Genomic DNA, 23197 nt, shown 5'->3' with positions numbered 1-23197 from the left:
GAAACCTGGGTGCCCTGGAGGATCCACTCCTCTGTGGCTGTGTGACCTTGGACAAGTCCTTAGGACACAGTCTTGGAAACTCAGTACAGAAAGGTCCCTTAGCAATCACTGTGTCACCTTCTTATGGTGGGAATGGGGAAACAGTGGCCCAGGGTGAGGAAGGGACTTGGCCACAGTTACTCAGTGGCAGAGCTGAGAATTGAAGCCAGTTGGATTTGTTTCTTGACAAGCTGAGTATCCCAGGATGTATCGGCTTACCTCTCTATGCCTCAGTTTCCACATCTGTAAAATGGAGCTAATTATAGTATTTAGATTATTTTAAACAACTTAATATCATATAGCATTGTGTATGGGTTTTCCTTTATTTTTTTCTTACACCTGTATTGAGGAATTACTGAAGCACAGTAAATTGTATGTATTTGAAGAGTGCAATTTGATGACTTTGACATACACATATACAGCTACGAACCCATCTGCATAGTCAATATGACAGACACTCCCATCATCCCCCAAACTTTGTGCCCTTTTATAATCCTTTTCTCCCTCTACTCCCATCCCATCCCCAGACAACTACTGATCTGCCTTCTGTCCTTATAGGTTAGTTTGTATTTTCTAGAATTTTCCATAAATGGAATCATACAATAGAGTCTTGGTTCTTCCCTGGCTTTTTACCCAGTATGTTTCTGAAATGCATCTGTGTTGTTGTGTGTATTAATAGCTTGTTCCTTTTTATTGCCGAGTTGTGTTCCAGTGTGTGGATGTGCTGCATTCTGTCTACCCATAACGCGGTGGATGCACATTTGGGTGGTTTCTAGTTTGGGATGATTACAAATCAACATAACCTGGATGTTAAGAGGCACCATTATTTTATGTGCCACTAGGAAAGGAGAAGTGCTACCAATTAAACGATGACCCAGTTTTTTAAATTGACTAGAAGGATTATTTCATACTCATTAAAATAAATTTTTCAAACTCTGATTTTTTTAAATCGCATATCGCTTTTCCACATACAAAAAAAAAAAAGGAATATTTAAACACAAATAAAACTCCAGTGTTCCTAAAATATCCTCTCATTCTGAATCCGGTACTTTGGAGTTACTTTTTAACTGAGAATTATTGACAGTCTGTGCTTCTAATATCGTCCCTGGTGCCCTTGAGAATGTGGGGTGATGCAGCCTTATTATGGGACCTGAAGAGGAGCTAACTCAAAGGCTTTGGTGCCGAGCTCTGCAGCCTGTGTGGCAATTATGCAGAGGTAGCCTCCCTTGCACTCCTGCTTCGGGAATGTTGCTAAACGTGTCTGCTCACTGCCTTCTCCACCCGTCCTCGCAACCATTTGGTTCCTAGGGGTTAAAAGGGCTCAATTATCGTCTCCGGGATTTTATCCCAAGCCTTTTGATGTCTGTGCACCTTTGATGTCTGTGCACACACGGCAGTGACAGCTCCATCAGGAATGCCGCCTGGCCGACAGTGTTGTAAGATGTCAGCAGTGCTAACACACATCCCAATTTCAGAGATGCTAAAATGTGTTTTAAAATGTGCGGCTCAGAACCGGTGAAATCGAGTCCCTGTCTGGGGCCCTGAATCGTGCCTGTACCTTATAAACACTCAGTGAAGTTTAGCTTTTATGATTATTATTATATTACTATGAAGCATCAGTTTCCTGTTGGTCAAACGAGAGTGGCTGTATGTGGCTCACAGAAATGTTGTGAAAATAATGGACATGATTTGTTTTACACAGAGCATATGGTCCAGTGCCGTGCCTAGTACTTAATTGGCCTTCAGCAAAAGATGTATTGTTTCATTGCAACCTCACAATGCCCTTGACTTTGGGACTGGTAGGACAGTAGACTTACGAAGGCCGAAACTGCAAAGGGGGCCTTAGGAATGTTACGTTTCGGCTCCCTCGTCTTGCAGATGGGAAGCCCAGAGAGGGCAGGTGCCTCGCCCAAGTGCCTGGTTAATCTGGTGGCAACGTGAGGATTCAAGCCCAGTTCTCGTCGCTCCCCTTCCAGTGCTCCACCTAAACTGTGTTGTCGTGGAAGGAGCCACACGTCAGGACCCCAGAGAAGCCTTCACGGCCGATTCCGTTTCTAGAAGGACCAGCTCCTCAGGCTGCAGGACGGGGTGAGGATCAGAGCTCAAGGAACAGGAATGGCCAGATTCCAGGGAAGGGTGGCTGTGGCCTCTGTCTTTAGAGCTGGAAGCTCCTTCACAGCCCAGCGCCTGGGAAGACCCCTTGGAAACCCAGGGGACTGGAAGGAGTGGAGCTGGGGGTTGAGCGCCCTCAGAGTCCTAGGCACAGACAGGCCTGCCCAGCGTCCCCTGCCCAGTGCCGCGTTGGGTCGTTCCCCTGTGCTGATTTATTCAAGTCTACCAGAGCCCTGTGCGGCAGGACCTCTGGGCTGCTTCTTGCCTATGGGGAAACTGGGGCTTGGAGCTGGGGAAGGAATGCCTACGATTACACAGCTCAGATGGAGCTGGGAGTCCCACGTGGTCCTGTTGGCCCTTCCTACAGGGCACAGAACTTGCTTAGCCTAACTCCCAGTTCAGGAATGAGAATGGGGCTGAGTGGAGCTGGGTGAGGGAGAGACATGTCTACCCAGCACTCGGTTCTGCCATTGTACTGGCAGAAAAGTACCTTCCACTGTGGAGGCGAGCGGAATGAGGGACCCATCTCCCAATTTTGTCTTTCCATGAATGGGAGCTTCGTGGTTTCATACGGATTCTTGCTTAGTCGTAATTTTCCGTCCAGCATAATAAGGTTAGTTCGCCCCGGACAATCCCATCTGTAACTCTTTCTTGCAGGCTGTTCAGATGATCACTGCGTCTCACGTGGAGCTGAACTCAGCAGCAGGCTGATTTGATCTCTTGGTGTCATGAGTGTGATGCAGGCCTGGGGTTGGTGTCCAGGTTTTAGTCTCAGCCTTGCCACTGGGTCCTCGAGTGGCTCTGGACAAGTCTTTCTGTGCTTCAGTTTTCTCACCAATAAAACATGGAGTGGATTGGCCAGATCCCAGATACCACATTCAGTTTTAACATTTTTTTAATACCCCTGCATTGGGTGCCTCATTTGGACAGCAAAGTAATAATGAATTGCTCACATTTATGGAGCCCGCACTGTATACCAAAGTGCTGTTTCATCCATTATCTCATCTAATCCTCAAAGGACGCCGTAGGGTGGGTCTGAATGGGACCTACGTGGATGTGTTGTCAGGAGGACCAGTGAGTTAATGTATGCAAAGTGCTCGGAACATTTCTGGCACAGACTGTGCTCCATTGGCGTATTATAATTTTTCCTGTTATGTGAGCATGAAAACTAAGCTGAAGAGAGTTTAAGTGTCTCGCCCAAGGTCACACAGCTAACAGAGCCGAGATTTAAGCCCAGGGAGTCTTGACTCCACAGCACGGCGTTCTTCCTGCTGCTCTGTGCTGCTGCTTAATGGGACAAGATGCAGGAGAAACACGTCAGAGAGCAGTGGGGACTGTGTGCAGCTGGACAGTACCTGCCTTCAAAGGCACGGTAACTCCATTCTTAAAATACAGCACAGTAGTAGACAGACAAACACGTCTTAGGTTGAGCTTGGCTGTCCGGTAGGCAGGTAGCCATGACCTGGTTCTCAGCATCTTAATCTTAAATCCCAGCAAGTAAGATGCACACTCAAATAGCAGCATCACCATGGTGTCAGGGAGCTGGAGGCTATCCGGACATGAGTAAGCAGAGAGTCACGGGGATGGAGGCCATGGAAGGGAACAGGCCCAGGACCCAGGCGTGTTGATCCCAAGAACTCTGGGAAGGGTGGTTTGGGGCAGAGTGAGGGCGAGATTCAGCAGGGGGAGGTGAGCCACTGGTTTGTGGGAGCCCCGGTTTGAGGACTAGAGGTGGGTGGGGGAGAAGTCTGGAACCTTCCTTCCCCTCCAGCTCCTCCTTCACTTCTTTTCCCCCATACGAGAATTCCAGGAATGGGAGTGACTAGGCCAAGAAAGCTTCTGGATAAACCAGCCCAACCAAAGCAGGGAAGCTAGGAAATCTGGGGGTCAGATAAACAGAACGTCAAGACAGGTGTTTTGAGAGTAGAGGGGAGTGTTTAAGAGAGAGAGAACATAGAAATTCCTGGTGTAATTAAACGCCTCCTTCAGAGAACAAAAGTTGAGAGCCAGATCCAATCCGGCTGCCACCTCTTAACTTTCTCTGGTTTAGCTTCCGCCCCCCCCCCCAAAAGAGAGAGACCTTAAGTAGTTTCAGCTCCTCCAGGAAAGGAGGCTGTGGAATACAGTTCAAGGCTTATTGGCTATTAGCACAGAAAGTTATTTTGCCTCATGGAAAAAGACATAAAATGTTCGGATTAACAGATACACATCACTATATATAAAATAGATAAACAACAAGGACGTACTGTGTAGTACATGGAACTATATTCAGTTTCTTGTAATGAGGTGTAATGGAAAAGAATCTGAAAAAATATTATATGCATATATGTATGTATGTATATGTGTAACTGAATTGCTTTGCTGTGCATCTGAAACTAATATTATTAATCAACTACACTGTAATAAAATAAGAATTAAAAAAAAACTAATATTAACAGTTAATATTGGTGGAGCCCTGTGTGCCATGGGCTCTGCACAGCTCATATTTTTTTTTAGGTTAACTGGTGTACTTCTTCAAAGTGGAAAATAGACATAAACAAAGAGAAAAGAACAGTATCTCATGATCCTATCACCCAGAGATAACTGCTCTGCTCTGTACTTCTTTCTAGTGTTTTCCCTATGCAAATATTTACTTTTATAATTAAAGCATACAATACTATATATACACTTTTGTAACTTACTTTTTTTTAATGAAAATAATTTTTCATTAAAGTATAGTCAACTTAACAAATGTCGTGTTAATTTCTGGTGTATAGCATAGTGATTTGGTTATGTGTGCGTATATGTTTTTTCTTTATAGGTTATTATAGGATGTTGACTATAGTTCCCTGTGCTGTCCATTAGGACCTTGCTGTTTATCTAGTTTATACACAGTCGTTAGCATCTGTAAATCCCAAACTCCCGATTTATCCCTCCCGAGCCCCTTTCCCCGCTGGTAACCATAAGTTTGTTTTCTATGTCTGTGATGTAACTTACTTTTAACGCTACATTTAGCATTACGTTCTCAGCATTTTTGCATGCTGTTACGTATCTCCTGGAATCATGATTTCTGATGGCCACGTAATAGAACATTTTGTGATCTTGCTGCAAGTTAATCAATCTGTATTTTTGGACTTTAGGTTGCTGCATTTTTTTTTTCTCTTCTAATACATAACACTACCATGAGAATATTTTTTTTTCCTTTTTCATTTTTTTTCGGTAAAACTGATACAATTTGACTGCACATATACAGTATGAATATATTTCACCGAGTGGTCACGCTGAGCATCCCCACTCTCCAGGTGAAGAAGAAGCAGATTCAGGCAGATTAGGGCTCACGCCCAAGGGGACAGAGTGAGCAAGTGATGGTGCCTGCCTGGCAACGCAAGTGGCTGACTTCAGAGCTTGTGAGTTTTAACCACTGCTGTTATCTCTTGAGATGAAAAACAGGGCCAGTGATGATGACGATATGATAGCTAGCGTGTCCTGCCAATTTAAGATGAAAGATGACACGGTTCTCACGGTGCGCACAGCACCGAAGTCTCTCAGTTGATCATTTAACACCCACATGTTCGGAGGGCCTGTTACATGCCAGGCGCTGGGCTAAGCACTCCTCATGGGCTGTCTCATTTAATCCCCACAACACCCTGATGCGATTGGGACCTCTGAGTTTCACAGAGGAGGGAACTCCTAACAAGGTTACATAATGTGCCTGTGGTTGTGGAAGAGGCAGACCATGGGTTTCAGCCCGGCATCAATGCCTCCGCCTTTGCGGGGTAGCGGCTGCCTTGCCTCTCCATGGCCATGAAGCCGACCCGCATCCTCCCTGGACACCTTCCTTCTCCAGCCTCCTCCGACTACACCCCATGGCCCCAATCTCTCCCTTCCTCCAAACCCTTAGTCTTTCACATCTGTACAGCTGACCTAGCACCTCGTTAACTATCCCTGCCTCCTCTAAATGCCTGTGGTTCTCAGCCTAAGGTAGCGTACTTTAACTGCCACATATACCCACCACCGGATGTCACAGGGATGGGCCACTATCGGCTTTAAGTGTAAGCCTCGGCTCCCTGGCCAGACCCTCTGCCCACGAAGGCAGAAACGAGGCTTATCCAGTTGCCTGAGCCCTCTTTGTGGTGGACGTAAGCCTGAGCTGCTGTGTCCATACATAAATTCTTGTTGCTTGGAGGACTGATTGCAACGAGGGAGAGAGGAGTTGAGGAGAGGGTGAGTTGAAGAGCCTTGCCAGGTCACCTTGTGCATCTTGGCCCTAGGGGAGCACTCAGAGCCCTAGCAGTGGGCCCAGAGCCCTAAGAGCCCAGCCTCTGCCCGTCTCGGCCTCCACCCCGTCACTTATAACAGGAAGATTTGCGGCTTTCCTTTCTGTTCCTCACACCAACATCATCAAGCCCCAAAGCCTCTGTAGTGGCTGTTCCTATTGCTTCCCACACTCTGGTCTCCCCTCAGAGATCGCCTTCTCCGAGAGGCTTCCCTTGACTGCGTGCCCCCCACTCCCCGCCCTGCCTTATGGTCAATCCCACTGCCCTGTTGTACTTTTCTGAATAGCACAAGTCTCTGAAACGATCCTGCGGACTCTCTCCGGTTGGGTTGTCTCTCCCGCGGGAAGGTAAGGGCAGGGTCCTGTCTGTCTTGCCTTCTTCTGTAGCTGCGTGTTGGTTAAGAGTCAGCTGTGGTTCGTGTGCTCAGCCCTCCTCACTAACTTATGAGATGGTTATTTTTATCAGCCCCAGATTTGTTTAAGGAATGAATGAAGATGTTTGGACCAAACCGAACTAAAGGAAGGAAAGAGAACTGCAAAGATTGCACTTTCTTCTGGCCCACCCCGGCCTCCCGGGTGTGGAAGGCGAGGGCACTGCTCCGCAGTGGTGTTCCGCCGTCCGGAGGTGGCATGTCCTCAGGAGTTGTGCAATCTGAGCTATGGGAACTATGTGTGTGAAACACCCCGGGGTGGGGAGCACCGGCCTGCCCACTGTGCCCGGGCTGGGAGGAGAGGTTCGGCTGAAAGTTTGGACAGTTCTTGGCATGGAGTCTGGAGGGCCCTTTAGGAAGCGATCCTGCCCAGCTGGCCCTCGGAGAGAGCCCGGTCGGGGGGCCAGCATCCTGCTGGCCGGCAATAAAGAGGTTACTGTGGGAAGCGTTCAGATTGCTCGGGAAGCACTAGGAACATGAAAGATATGTTACGCGTTCTTCAGTCCCCAGAGAATCACCACCAGTGTTAGACTTGGCAGAAGGCTTTCCGCTCCTTCTCTGAGCTGCCTGCTTAGAAAAGACACACTGTCTGAATACCGAGTGCTGGCCGTGGGGATGTGCCCCTGGAACCTCTCCCGTGGCCCATAGGGAAGCAATGTGGAGCCGGAAAGAGGACAAGGGGCCTGCATTCCCGGGACAGGTGATCCCACAGAACCTACCTGTCGCCAAGGCAACACATCCGGGGCTCTCTTTTTCCAGGAGAGCCTGTTGTGAAACATTCAGGAATGTTTGTGTTCCTTCAGAGATTTGCAATTAAGAAGAGGCAGAACGAGTTCTCTCTTGGCACCCTTCCCTCCCTCCCTCTCTCCCCACTCCCTCTCACCCCTCCAGCATTTGGGTCATTTGATTTCATGATTGGGGTTTTTCAGCAGCCCGGGACTTGGAGGCTGGAGGCAAAGACTGCACTGGGCTGGACTGGGGTGAATCACTTCATCGAGTGATGGGGGCTGGGAGTTCCAGGCAGGCCCCCAAGTCCTGGCCACATCTGAAAGCAGACATCTCTTCCCAGCTCACACTCTTGGCACTTGCCCAAGGGGAAACTCTGCAGGCCAGAGAAGCACCCAGTTTCCCAGGGGGGACTGATTTAAACGGACAGCTCCTCTCTCTGGGAGGAGTATGTGCACGTGGATATACGTGTGTGTGTGTGTGTGTGTGTGTGTGTGTGTGTTTAAATCCTTATGCAGCTAAAAACGCTTCTTCATCCTGATTCTCTGAATGGCACGTCTCTGCACACTGAATAATTCATCTCCCTCTTGGCATTTGTTCCAGAGAGAATCTCGCTGTCCAGATTTCTTGTAAATTGCATAGTCTTCCAATAAAAGCTTTTCTCTTTCCCATAGACGCGCTGAGAGCTAGACTATCAGCTCTCTGATTTGTTTTTTGTTTTTTTTTTTTCCTCCCATGATCGCTTTGAAGGGAAGCCTGAATGTCAAACCCAAAGCTTTCCTTTCTCCTCTTGCCCCTCCTTCTGACACTGGTCCTCTCGCCTCCCTCTTCTTTATCCCTGTTGGACACAGTGTCTCCATTCGCCTCAGGTAGGAATCGGCATCTCGGTCCCGGTAGGGTATCCGGTGTCAGGTACATGACTGATGCTTGTAGCTTGTAGTTTATTTCAGGTCTGGCTTCTCTATATCTAAGGCCGGGGCAATCATTGAGTTCGTGGTTTTCTGGAAAAGTGATGCATTTTTGGTGTTTCAGACCTGCTCCTCTTCCCCCAATCCCTGTCCTCACACACAGAGCTCAGGGAATCACTTGTCTTGATGACTTTGAAACATTCAGTTTCTTTTCATGAGGCAGTTGTGGATTATCCAAGTGTGCTGAATAGCTTTGCACCAAGGTGTGGAAAAACTGAAGGTGCAAATAGGACACAGCTCTGGCGCCCTTCGCCTGCTTCAGATTCCTCCTCGCCACCCCCTGCCCCAGCCCTGCCCGCTTCATCCTCTGTATCTCGGGCATAGCTTCCTTTGTGTTCCAGATTGTTCTGAGATCCCCTTGGTCTTGTCAGGTTTCATTAGCAAAGCTCTGGTTCTGGAGTCAGGCGGGGGGGCTTCAGGTTCTGCCTCTAATGTTTGCCAACTACGGTGATGTTGGATGTGTTTTCTCACTTGAAAAATGCTGCCCAGAGAAGGAACATGAGATATATGTAACTTGTTTTCCAGGCTTAGATTTAGCCATTATTTTAAAAAAAATCTTTAATGATAATTGATATAGAAATATTACAGAAAAACTAAGTTTAAAAAAATTAAAGAGAAAAAAATTACGTTAAAACCCCTATACCAAGATAGCATTTTAATGTCTATCTTTCTCGTTTCTCTTCTGCACACACACACAAATTTTAGGCAAAACGTCCTACTGTAAACAGTGTCCTGTAGTCCTGCAGCTTTTCTTATTCAACAGTGTCATTTATGACATCCTTCCACGTTAGCCAAATACAGAACACTGCATCACTATTTCTTGTTCCTGGATATTCATTCTAATATTCATCCATGCCACAAATACTTATTGAATGCCAGTTGTGGGGGACCTAAGATTCTGTGGCTTAGATGCACCATTGAGGAAATCATGTAATTCATCCCCTGGAAAGAATTTTGAAAGGTGATGACCCCATGCAAGGGTTCGGGGAACTGTGGAGAGGGGGCACATCTTTTTGGTTTTCTGGGTTGCACAGTGTGGATAACAGGATTCATCTCTGTGCAGCCAGGCTGGCAGGCAGGGCTTCTCAGGGCAGAGGAATGAGCCAGAAAGAAGAGTCTGACTGTGGTTGCCCCGGGCATTCCTGTCCCCTCCCAGACTTGCCTGCCCTCGGTGACAGCGTCGGTCATCGTGGCGGGGTACGCCTGTCCGTGGAGTTTTTCTTCAGAGACCCTTTCAGACATTAGATGATATGATGTTGGATGAGAAACGGCTGTTGGTCGCTGATCTTCATCCTTTGTAAGGAAGTGAGAACAAACCATTTACAGGAGTTTGAGGAGGGGGAGGCACTGAGGGATGTGGCCTTTGGTTTCTGGGCAGGGCTTTTGGGTGGGGGGTGCAGTAGTAGGGTGGGGGGTGCAGCGCTGAAGACAGCTTTACAGAAACTTTATCCAGGTTGGCATCTGTCCTCCTGAGTAAAGAGCTTGCTGACCTAAACAAATCACCTGTGTCTTCCCCAATTCTTCGTTCTTTTCCTCCAAGACGGTGGCTTGTAATTTTCCAAGGGGCTTGGGTGATGCACTGAAGATGTCAACTTCCAAGAGAACATTTTGGCTCACAGCAGGGTCTCAAAAGGCAGAGTGCCTTGCTTGAAATCCCAGCTTTGTCATTGATATTGACATTGAGGACGTTATTTAATCTTTCTCAGCCTCAGTTTCCCCTTCTGGGAAGTGGAGAGAATGTTCTTTGTGCATTCATTCACACCAGGATCCGTGCTAAAATGCCTTTACAAGCATGACCTTATGTAACCTAACTGACAACCTGGAGAGTTTTTATTACCCCCACTTTTCAGATAAGAATGCTGAGACTCAGAGAGGGCGGATGAGTTGCCGTACTCCCACAGCTAACAAGTGATGCTTATGGAATCCTCAGTGGGTAATACTGAGCACACAGCATATTGTATTACCTGAGCACACAGCGTATTAATTATGAGCACACTGCCTCATCCTCGTTGTCTCCCACAATACTGCGGTCAGCTTCTGACTGACAGGAGCTTTTTGGGCTCTCCATCCCTTCGGTCAATAGATAACCAGATCGTGGATACACAGAGGTACGCGAACACACCAGGTCCGTCCACCAAGGGCTCTTTCAGTGTTTCTTTCCCCCCGTATATTTTGCTTTAAGCTTGATTCAGAGTGGGTTTTAAGAGGGAAGGAGACAGCACAGGATAAGAGGGTCGTTAGCTTGGAGGGAAGTTCTTGATCAGGAATCTTAGACCCCCATCCCAGTCACCTTTCCTCCCGCCCCTCAGTTTGCCAATCTGCTTCCAGAATCAGGGAGGGGATGGGGAGCAGACAAGGGAGGGAGAATATTAGAATTTGTATTTTAGGCAGATGCTGAAACGGGGAGAAACCAAAGGGGCTGCATGGAGGGGCTGGTCAGGCTGACTTTCCCATGTCTAGATGCCTGGCTCCCTCTGCACTGGCCAAAGTGCTTGACCAGTGGTCTGTGGTGTTTTCCAGTCTTGACAAACCTCTGTTCGTTGAGTTGAGCGATGTGTTTTCCTGTCTGACTTAGCCCCCGAGACGGGGTGATTACCACCGCTTGACTTTCCACCTAATGGGGACCGAGAGGGTGGTTGTTGCTAAAAGATCAGTTTGGCCTGGATTGTGCAGGGAAGGACAGCAATGGGTACAGGCACTTGGGAACCGACTCAGGAGGCAAAAAAAAAATACCGGCCAAACTCATGGGGAGGGCGCATCTGCTGTGCCAGATGCCGCAGTCAGCGCGCTTTCCAGAAGGGGAGCAGGTACGACAAACAGGGTGGAGCCAGGAGGACGACTGGGGCTGGGCTGGCCAAGTGCACTGCAGGTGGAGAAGCCTGAGAGGGCTGCAGTCCAAGTCCAGCAGCAAGGCTTCACCTCTGAGCCTTTTCCTGCAACCCCTGCAGTTAGAGATGCTGGAACAGAGGCCCGGAGAAGGCAGCTGCCCTGCTCAAACCACTCCCAAGTTAGTGGCAAAGCTGGGGTTGCCTCAAATTCCCTGCCTCCCTCCCAGGTGATCTAACCCTGCTCCTTCAGTTATGCGCTCATCTTCCGGGGAGCAGCGGGGACTGCAGGGCCGGGGTCCCGCTGCAAGGCTTCTGGATCTGGTGGGCCAGCCCAGGGGAGCAGGGGGGCTGAGAGAAGCTTCACGCGCAGGGCCTGGGGCACTGCGGGCTGACCGAGTCTGTTTCTCCCCTCCCTTGCCAGGTACACCAAACCGCTCACCTTTGCCGACTGCATCAGTGACGAGTTGCCGCTGGGATGGGAAGAGGCGTATGACCCACAGGTTGGCGATTACTTCATAGACCACAACACCAGTAAGTTCCTGGCTGTCCTCCCTTCCCATCCCCCTCTGCCCGCCCCTTTCCCGCCCACCCCTTTCCCTCCCGCCCGGCCTCCAAGTCTGGAAGAGCTGCCTGCAGGGGCTCACGAAGCCAGATTGAGTTTTGTTTCACGTAGAGTTAGATGGAGATGTCAGTGCAGACGTAGAGAGAGAATGTATGCTCGCATATAAGTAACAGTTCAGAAAGTTTTAAACAGAATCTAAAACTCTTCCTCTCACAGCCCATCTCCCCGGCTTTTCATATCAATTTCTTGTGTATCCCTCCAGAAATTTCCCAGTTGTGTGTTTATGTGTGTATATACATACATTCTTTTTTTTTTTTTTTTACATACACTGATTTGCATGCATACAGATTTTTTTTTTTGGTGTAAGGTAGATGTGTCCTTATCATTGGCAGACAGACTCTTTTGGAGCAGATGGAGCCCCAGCGAGTCCCAAGCAGCATGCACATGTTTGTGTCCATGATGCACTGGTGTGGTGTCTCTGCCCATCCTACCAGTCAGCCCACCCTCACTTCATATCCGTGATCCAGGTGTCCTGATCCAGAATGAAGACTCTTATTGTCTTTGTCCCTGGGACTCTGTTGGCAGAATAGGTTGAGAAAGGGAGAAGCACGTGGTCTGACAGGTGGAAGAACCCAGGGGGCGGTCCCCCAGCCAGGGACAGTTGACGCGTATTCGGGACTCATCCATCGTGCACCTTCTTGGCCAAGATGATGCCTGTCCTCTGAGATTTGCTGCCCCATTTGTTCATGTGTGCAGAGGAAGGAGAATTTTTCTGTCTCGCTCTCAACCTTCTGAACTGTAGGATGCCTTTTATCCTCTTGGGCAAGAGGAGAATGGAATGCTATGGCTCATGCCTGGCAAATGTCTGAAGGCTGGAGTCGAGCGCCACATCCTAGTAGTCCCTGTTTACTGAGCATCCCCTTGTGCCAGTGTGCTGGGCAAGGTACCGCCTGGGCGTCATCTCATTCAGCCCTCCCAGCTCCCCTGTGGGATGTTAGGATGTCAGGCTGATTATCCCCATCTTGTAAGTGGGGCTCAAGGGCAGAAACTGCTCAACACTCAGAGCCAAAACATGGCAGAGCTGGGATCTGAGCTGGCGCCAGGAGTGGAGTTTGCCTCTCTACCCACCTCCTCCTCTGGGTTGCAGTGGCTCCTGGTCACACCTCTGCTGTGTCCCTCATCACTCTGGAGTATGGCCGCTCAACCTGTCGTGGCAAGTTCTAGAGCAGGACAGGGTCTAATTCATTTGGTCCCAGGTCTTTCCCTGGCAAGGCACATAGTAGGTGTGCCCTTGACCTTGGTTAAATAGAAAAGGGCATGTGTGCATGAATGCATGACTAAATGGGTGAGTGAGCAGACTGCTGTTGGTGCCAAGGCACAGGAGAGTTTCTGAGAGCCTGCTAAGAGCATTAATTGCATTGTTGGGGGTAGCAGAGGTTTTTATTAGCACCCATGATTGCATACTGGATAATGAGAAGTAAATATGCCTAATTGAGTGTGTATGGGGAATGAGGCTGATGCTTGGAGGGCCGCATGGTATGCTGGGGGGAACACTGATGCACAGAAACCCTAATCAGTCCTTTCCTGTTTGTAATTGCTGAGTGCATCCCCCCTCATTAAAATCTGATGGCAGGAGTGGGATTTTCAGGTGCTCCTGGGAGTCGTTGGAGAAACAGAAGGAAGGAGTTTTGCGCTGCTGTGGCAAGGTTTGTTCTTAAGGGGAGGATGCCAGAAGTGGGGGGTGGGCGGGGGAGGTGAGTAGATGAGAGCCTCAGTGGGAAGGATCCTTGCCGTTAGGATCCTACCAGGCTACTGGTTTTCTTTCGGCTGGAAGGTGCTCTCATTGGACGGAGGGCACCACCTCCGCAGATGGAGCCAGTGATACAAATGCAACATGTGTGTGACCATCGCGGTCCAAGCATTGAGTGTCCTCTGCGTGTCCGTGGCTGAAATCACTCTCTTAAGAATTATAGATACGATAGAATTGAACAACAGATTAAATCCACCGTCGAGCGTTTATTCATTCAGCGGGTATTTACTGACCTCCTGCTACGTTCTGGACACTGTTCTGGGAGCATGGGATTCATGAGAGTGCAAAGTGGTGATGATCCTTGCCCTTACAGAGCTTTCATTTGGGAAGAAGAAACAGAGTAAGTAAGGAGATTCTGTCTTGTATTAAAAATGACCAGCGTTGGGGAGAAAGAGAAAGCAGAACGTGGGGCTGAGGTGTGTGGGGCTGCGTTTGAGGGCGGCAGGGGAGGCCAGGGGTAAAGGTCTTCAGGAAGAAGACCTTGATGAGAAAATGCAATGTAAGCTAAGACTTGAAGGAGGTGGGGGAGCATTTCAAGTAGAGAGGATTGATTGGGCAAAACTGCTACGGTGTGATCATCACATTCGATTTGCTCAAGGGCTGGCAAGGAGCGGGGTGTGCATGTAGCAGAACCTGGGAGGAAGCGGGGAGAAGGGCACCAGGCCAGAGGGCAGCAGGGCACGGATGGGGCAGTGGTCCGCCTGGGGGCTCGGGCTTCTACTCCACGTGAGATGGGAGCCATTAGAGAATTTTAATTAAGCAGATGAGTGGCATGATCTGTTTTACATCTTAAAAGGGTCCCTCTGTGGTGCAACCATAATGGAAAACAGTATGGCAAGTCCTCAAAAAAACTAAAAATAGACTTAGCATATGATCCAGCAATCCCACTACTGGACATATATCTGGAGGGAACTCTAATTTGAAAAGATACACATACCCCAATATTCACAGCAGCACTATATACAATAGCCAAGATATGGAAACAACCTAAATGTCCATCAACAGATGACTAGATAAAGAAGCTGTGGTATATTTATACAACGGAATACTACTCAGCCATAAAAAAGAGTAAAACAATGCCATTTGCAGCATCATGGAAGGACCATCATCGTCATTTTAAGTGAAGTAAGACAGAAAGAGAAAGAAAAGTATACCATATGATATCATTTATATGTGGAATCAAAAAAAAAAAAAGCCAAACAAACTTATTTACAAAACAGAAACAGACTCACAGACATAGAAAACAAACTTATGGCTACTGGGGGATGGAAAGAGGGTAGGAAGGGATACATTTGGGAGTTTGAGATTTGAAAATGTTAGCCACTATATATTAAAAATAGATTTTAAAAGAAGTTTTTTTTGTATAGCACAGGGGACTATGTTCAATATCTTGTAATAACCTTTAATGAAAAAGAATATGAAAACAAATGTATGGATATGCACGACTGGGACATTGTGCTGTACCCCAGGAATTAACACATTGTAACTGACTATACTTCAATTAAAAAAAGAAAAGAGAAAAGAAACTAAAAAAGAAGAAGAAGAAAGGGTCACTCTGGCTGCTTTGCAGAGATAGACCTTAGTGGGGCAGGGAGACTAGTGAGAGATCACTGCAGTAGTTCAGGTGACAAAGGACAGTGCCCCAGACCAAGGCTGTAGTGGTGGGCGTGGTGCAACATGGCCAGATGCTGGAGGCATTTTCCAGATGGAGCCAACAAGGCTTCCTGGTCGACCGCGCGTGTGGTGTGAAAGGAAGAGGAATGAATGACCCTCACTGGACCTGGGCAACGGGCAGGATAGAGTTGCCACCAGCTGGATGGAGAAAACTGTAGGAGGAGTGGGCGTAGGGAGGAAGAACAAGGGTTCATCGGGACATGTCGCATCTTCCACGCCTGTTACACATCAGAGAGATGTTGCTGGTCAGTTTGATGTAGGAATCTGGTGTTTGGAAAAGAGGTCTGGGCTGAGTATGTGTTTTGGGAGTTGTTGGCATCTGGATAGTATTTAAAGAAATGAAGCTGGATGAGATAAGCAAAGGAGTAAGTCAAGTCAGAGAGAAGAGGACCAAAGAACGAGCCATGGGGTCCTGGGACAGGAACAGGGGACAGGGAAGGAGAAAACCAGTCATGATTCTGGGGAGTGATCAGAAAGGAAAGAAGAAACCACCAGGAGGAAACCGATCAAGGAGAGGGCTGTCAACCCCGCCAGATGCTTCTGACAGATCAGGTATGAAGAGGACTGAGAAGTGACCAACAGATTTAGCAACCCAGGTGACACTGGTGACCCTGACTTTGGAGGGCAGCTTTGGACAAGGACTGGAGAGGACAGACGCTTGACCAGAGTGAGTCTAAACAAAAAGGGAGAGGGGGAGGAACTGGAAACAGCAAATAAGACAATTCTTTTGAAAATAGAACCCGTTTCCATTATTTCATTTGTCCGTCTTCAGTGGTCCCACTGCCTCAGTACACCCGCCATGATTAGATGGTTTTAATCACTGGTCAAATTATATGTTCTGCTGTCTTCATGCTATATCGTAAGTATTTGGGCAATCCCACGTAGTCTTCATATTTGTCATTTTAACATGTCAGATAGAGGTATCAATACATTTTAACATACAGAGTGCACCGTAATACCCCCCATTGCTGTCCTTTTGGTTTGTTTCCATTTGTTTGATATAAATAACTGGGGAGAGAATCTTCATGCATATTGCCTTTTCCTTCTATGACACTTTCCTGGAGTCATAGTTCCAAATAGAGGTTTTCTAAGTGAAAGGTTGTGAACACCTGTGAGACTGCTGGTGCATATTCCTGGTTCGATAATGATTCAAAGAGATCGTGGCAGTTTGTATTATCACAAGCAGGAAGGGGGCTGCTTTCCTCACGCCTTCATCAGCGTGGAGCCAGTTTCATGTCTTTACTTCTTGACGAATTCATCATAGGTTTACACTGTCACTCCCGCGTTTTCCAGTTGCATTCCTTTGCATGGGAACAAGGTTGGACGCTCTCCAGACGTTCGGCTGTTTTTCAGTCAATTGTCATTAAGGCCCCGGGGAGAACTGAGCAGTGTTAGCCACGTGGGTGCGCACGTGTGGTGTGTAGAGGCGGTGGGGTGAGCTCTGCGTGAAGTGTGATGAACGTGTAAGATGTATGGAGGGTGTGCGGTGTTTGTAGGTGGGGGTTTGGAGCCTGGGGGAGGATGGAGAACTAGTTTTCAACAGTGGCGGCACTCAAGCAGCTCAACAAAGTAAAGTTCGTTGGAAGTAGCTGCCTTTTGGGGGAGGGGAAGCATGGGGGCGAAGGGGCTCGAGGAATGATGCTTTACGTAGGCAAGTTTGTAACATGCCGAATGAGTAAACCATGTATGCACTTAGTTTTAATAAAAACAAGAACTAAAAAATAAATCAGCCAAGGGGATCTCTAAGAACCCACCCAGGTGCAAAGCTCTCTGTTCTGGTGAGATGGACTTCAGGAAGGGGAGTGTCAGCAGAAGGGGCTGGGCTTGGGAGGACCCCCCTCAGAGTGTGACTGGTTCAGGACTAACAGCAGGTAATCCAGCTCCTTAGCACCGCCTAGGGAGCTTTGACGAAGCCCGGTGCCCAAATGACAGTCCTTCAGCAGTTGCTGATACGACTGATATCCACAGGGAAAAAAACAAAATACACCTCCCCTTCTACCCCCAGCCTCACACCGTACGTAAAAATAAACTCAGAACGGACCATAGATCTAAACATAAAAGCTAAGACTAGAAAACATCGACAAGGAAACTTAGAAGAAAATCTACAAGGTTTTAGGGTAGGCAGAGGTTTTTTTAGACAAGACACAAGAAGCACTAAGCATAAAAGAAAAAATGATAAATTGGGCTTCATTGAATTAAAACCTCTGCTCCTCAAAAGACGCCATTAGGAAACTGAGAAAGCAAGCTGCAGATAAGGAGAAAACATTTGCAACACATACATCTGACAGTGGAGCCTTATCAATAAAATATAAAGAACTCTTGTAACTTAATACTAAGAAGCTCAACAACCCAAAAGATTTTAAAAGATGGCATATAAATAGCCAATAAACACATACAAATAGGCTTTACATAATTAGTCATTAGGGAATTATAACTCCTAAAAGGGGAAAGATGGACAGTATCAATGGTTGGTGAGGAAGTGGAGGAACTGGAACTCTGATTCACTCCCGGTGAGGATGGAAATCAGAGTAACCATTCTGGAAAGCAGTATGACAGTTTCTTATAAAATTCAACATATAATTAATATACAAGCCAGCAACTCCACCCCTAGGTAGAGACTTGTGCTAAGACTTGTGTGTGCATGCTTATGACAGCCTTATTCATAGTAATCTCCAGCTGCAAACAACCTGAAAGTTTATCAAAAAGTGAATTATGCTGTATTTGTGCAGAAGAATATTATTCAGCATTAACAACAAAAAATGGACAACTGATGTAACAAATCAGTGAGTCTCCAAAGCCTGTGCCGAGTGAAAGGAAGGAGATCCAAAGAGCACATGCTGTTTGATTCCAATGACATGTTGTTCTAAAACAGACAGAACCGGAGGGAGGAGGGGGTGGAGGTGACTGGCTGGGGAAGAGTACGGGGTTGCAGGGTAAAAGGAAATATTTACATATTGATAGCAGGTGGTGATTTATGGTGAATGCATTTGTCAAAACATATCCAACAAAACACTTTAAATGATTGTGCTTCATTGTATTTAAATTATGCCTTTAAAAAGATGTATTTAAACAGTGTGTTGATACCCACTTAATACTGTGGACTGATCAAATGGAAATCCCTGGGGTGATTTCCAACGTGCAGCCAGGTGGAGACCAGTGTTCTGGTGGGGAGGTGTGTTGTGTTTGTCTTTCTGTGCATCCATCCATCCGTGTTGGTTTGTACTACAGAAGCAAGCCGGGGCCACCAAAAATGGTAGCCAAGCCAGCCTTCAGTTAAGGATTTCACATCCTTTTATATTACAAGAAGCAGGGCCTCATGGAAGGAAGGACGCCATTCTCTGATTAAACCCAGAGCACCGTGGGGAGGGTGCATCCAGGTGTGCCCGAGGCATTTGTCAAGGGCCCAGCACTCCCGCCAGCCCTCTGGCTGCTGATTCTATCTGGAGCTCAGCATCACACCTGCCAGCCTTGTCTGCCAGCTTCCGTGACCACTCAGCCCTCCTATGTGTCACCTCTTCCACAGTGGTTCTCACCTTTGGCGGCACATTGGAATTATCTGGGGAGCTTTGCAGATAACCATTGCCTCCTTCTGACCCTCAGAGATTCTGATTTAATTGGTCCAGGGGTGGGATCTGGGCATCAGGATTTTAAAACTTCCCCAGGTGATTCTGGCAAAGTTTAAAACTACCAATTCCTGGGCCCTACTCTTAGAAATTCTGATGTAAGTGTTCTGAGGACAGCGTTCGGGCTTTTTGTTTTTTGACGCTTCTCAGCTAATTCTAATACACTGCCAGAACCCCAAATACTGCATGAGGCACCAACTTAAAAAAAAACAAAGCAACACAGCAATTTTGCTGAGAAGCTGGGAAAAAAGGCACTCTCCTAAGGCTGTTTGTGAGAATGAAAATCGGTAGAACCTTTGGGAAGATAATTTGGTAGTGTCTACTAAAATTTAAAATACGTATACCCGCTGACCCGGTAGTTCCTCATTTAAGAAATCCACGTTACAGGATTGATCGCACAAGTGCATGGAAGTACGCTTGTAAGAATCCTCACTGCACCATTGATTGTGATAACAAAAGGAGAGAAAATCATCCATGTATTTCCCAGTAGTGGTCTGGGAAACCACTACTACCCTAGCATAAATGAACCGTAATATCATGCCATGGAGTACTATGCAGCCACTTAAATGACCGAGTTAGGTAAAAAATAAAAACAGTAATAAAATAAGAAAAAAGAATAAAACTTGAGGTAGATCTTTGTGTACCTACAAAGAAAAATGAACATGATGTACCCTTAGGAGGTGAAAGCAAATTGCAGACCAATATATATGACACGGTCACATTCCATTAAAAATATATTTGTGTATATAGAGACGTATGTATAGTTTGCGTATGATCAGAGGGTACTATCTGTTAGTGTGCGAGACTCCTAATGGCAGTTTCCTCCAGGATGTACAATTGGAGAGATGGAAACTCTCATTTCTCATCTTATGAATTTGCAGTGGTAGAATTGTGAGACTTTTTTTGTTGTTGTATTTTTTAGTATTTTTCCAAAAGATACAAATTTTTAAAGATTACATCCTTTAAAAAAACATCTCCAGTCTGGCCATGACAGGCCAAATTTCTTTTCCGTGTTAGCCGGAGGAGTTCGGCTGGCCCCTGAGGGGTTCCCAGGAGCCCCGAACCCCGAGGAAATCTACATCTGCTGGTGGGAAGTCAGGCCCCACAGTCCTTCAGCCCAGCTTTATAAATTCTCTCCTCCCTCTTTTTTTTTTTTTTCCTTCTCTTACTAATGTTCTTCCCTCTTGCTTGATTGAAGAGTTGCAAAGCTTTCCTTGTGGGAAGCAACCTTGTGGCCCCTGCCAGCAATCTTCACACCTTGTTTTCTTTACCCAGAAAACCGGAAGAGGAAAAGCTTAAAGAACTGCTCATCACAGCAATTCAAAAACTGCCCTCAGTGAATAGTTTTGGCTTTATGCTCGTTTTTTCACTTTACCTGAGTATTAAGTCCTCTACAGCTTCCTGGGAAGCAGTGAGGCAGGGCCCATTATCCTCTTTAATAATTGGAGACGTAGACTCAGAGAGGTTGAGCAGCCTGCACCTTGTAACACAGTGACTATTGGCAGATACGAGGACATGGCCCCGCTGCCTTTGTGATGAGTCTCCCCGTCTCTTCTTTTTTTCACTGGAAATGCTCATTTGGGCCTATTCAGGAGGAATGAGATCTACAGGGCCTACGAAAGGAGGCACGAGCTCCAATTTCCCAGGGTCCAGACACATGATGTAAATGAATGAAGCAGAGAAATTGTGGACCCAAGGTGGCCACATCTTCTGAAAGATCAGGAAGAGCCAGAGACCAGGATTTTAGTGTATAAATCCCCTTGTTTTCACGTACCAGTAATCAATTCAAAATTAATAAAGTTCTTCAGGCTGAACAAGACTTATCCGCAGGCTGGATTTACCATATGGCGGTGATGAGACAGTTCCTGCTGTCAGTCACCCCTAGCCCCACCCACCAGCTGGGAAATGTCTGAGGAGTTAACCTTGAATAGGCATCTGTTCTTTGACATTGTTCTGACCTCTTCTACGTCTGCTCAACTGCCAGCTGCCCTTTAAAAACCTTTTTTTTTTTGGTCTTTTTACCTTTTTGAGAATATCACTGTACATATTTATGGTACACATAATTTTTTTTTTAAAAATGAAAGGGAATGAAGAGGAAAGCATCCTACCACCCAGACATACCTACTGTTGATAATTTGCTAAAGTTTTTGAGAATGTGCTTGTGTATTTTGTTAGATACAAAATTATTTATACAGTTTTGCACTTAGTGATTTTACTTACTTTTATATCATAAGCACCTTTCTGTTTTTTAAATTTTTCTTCTGGAGACATAATTTTTAATGGCTGTCTTAGTGTATTATGTAAATATAGCATGCTTCTTTGAGTCATTATTTCCTCTGTGACCTTGAACAATTTACTTAACCTTCTATGTCTAAGCTTTCTCTTGTATAAGAGTATAATCTCCTTTATAGGGTTAGTGTAAGAATTGAAGAAGTTAATGGATATGAAGAAATTAAAACAGTGGTTGGCATAGAATGAACATTAAATAAGTGCTTACTATTATTCTTGTTGTTGTTTTGTACAAATGCATCTCTGCCTGAATTTATTACTTTTATAATAAATTACTATAGGAGGAATCATTGGACAAAGGGTATTAACATTTTAAAGCTCTTAATTTTCATGATCGGGTAGCCCTCTAGGAAGGCTGTTCTAATTTACATTTCTAGCAGGGTATTTATTCATATCCTGTGAAATGTTTATTTTACTTTCCTTTACTTTTTGCCAAAATGGATAACCTTGAGCATCTAAAATGTCCTTGAGCCTCTCTGTCTAGATGAGAACTCATATCTGGTCCTTCTCTTGGCTGTTCTCAGAAAGATTGACTTTGGGTTTGGAAACTGATCCCGGTTTTTGTGTGAGAGTGTGTGTGTGTGTGTGTGTGTTTGCTTAATCCAAATGAAGTCTCTGTTGTTTAATAGGTTAAGTTTAACCCATTCCCATTTGTTGTGATTTTCTCTGTTCGGCTTTTTGTTTTCTGGCAGTGGATACCACAGGCTACCAACTCAGCAGGTTATTTGTGAAGTGCTCACCCAGGGTCTCTGGGTTCTGTTGCAGAAACCACTCAGATTGAGGACCCCCGGGTACAATGGCGGCGGGAGCAGGAGCACATGCTGAAGGACTACCTGGTGGTGGCCCAGGAGGCCCTGAGCGCACAGAAGGAGATCTACCAGGTGAAGCAGCAGCGCCTGGAGCTCGCGCAGCAGGAGTACCAGCAGCTGCATGCCGTCTGGGAGCACAAGCTGGGCTCCCAGGTCAGCTGTGAGTACCTCCCGCCACCAGCACCCCCACCGCGGACAAGACTGCAGGGAGGAGCGAATGGCCCCAGAGTCCTGCCTGTGTTGCCTCTCGGTGCTTCTCGGATCTACCTGTCGCCTTTCATCTCCACTCCTTGTTTAAACCACCACCCTTTCGACTGTTTTTCCTGCTCTTACTTGTGCTTTGCAGTGATTCATCTGCCATTTTCATTCCATTTCCTTTTATTCACTTGTAATCATCTCAGAATGCCAGTCAAGTTGCCTGGCTCCTTGGTTAAAGCCCTTCAGCAGCCAGGGGAGGTGGGGAGTTCTTGGTTTCATGGGTGGAGTTTCGGTTTGGGAAGATGAAAAAGTTCTGGAGATGGATAGTGGTAATGGCCACTGGTCTAGGTAAGCCACTCAGCACATTTCCCTTAGAACATATTAATGGCTCAATAAAGATTCTCTTGACAGGAAATGTATTTCTTAACATTTTGAGAATGTGGACTCAGGCTGGACTGCAGGCATCCAAGTCCAGGATAGGCAGTTCCCTAGCTGTGTAACTTTGCACGAGTTATCCCATTTCTCTCTGCCTCAGATTCTTCATCTAAAAAATTGACACAATAATAGTATCACCTTCACTGGGGGGTTAAGGGGTTTAAATTAGTTAAGAAATACAAAGTACTTGGAGTATTGCTTGTCACGTTCCTGAGCTCTCCATAAATAATAACAGTATTTATTTCATTTATTCATCCATTGGCATTGAAATGACAAAGATTTTTAACAGATCCCTGGAACCAATGAGAATAAATGCATGGTGAGTGGTAGGAAGTGACAGATGCAGTCCTGTCACATGACCTCCGACGCTACTGAGCGCTCCATCAGGCTCAAAGACACCACCGTGTGGAACTTTGAAGAAGGGATCATCTCAGATAC

The 23197-nt window shown here is 46.6% G+C and overlaps 1 protein-coding gene across 1 annotated transcript in view; it reads left to right on the top strand.

The window, feature by feature from the left end:
• The window catches only part of WWC1 (WW and C2 domain containing 1), a 131578-nt gene that overhangs the window by 50444 nt on the left and 57937 nt on the right, over nt 1–23197 (top strand). Inside the window, exons 2-3 of the mRNA XM_032465126.1 lie at nt 11781–11890; nt 22083–22286. Of these exons, the coding sequence (XP_032321017.1) occupies nt 11781–11890; nt 22083–22286 (314 nt within the window). The remainder of the gene's footprint in view (nt 1–11780; nt 11891–22082; nt 22287–23197) is intronic.

The sequence above is a fragment of the Camelus ferus genome, chromosome 22, assembly GCF_009834535.1.
Source record: "Camelus ferus isolate YT-003-E chromosome 22, BCGSAC_Cfer_1.0, whole genome shotgun sequence".
Taxonomy (NCBI): Eukaryota; Metazoa; Chordata; class Mammalia; order Artiodactyla; family Camelidae; genus Camelus; species Camelus ferus.
Note: the sequence above shows the minus strand (reverse complement) of the source record. Positions and strands in the feature narration are given on the sequence as shown.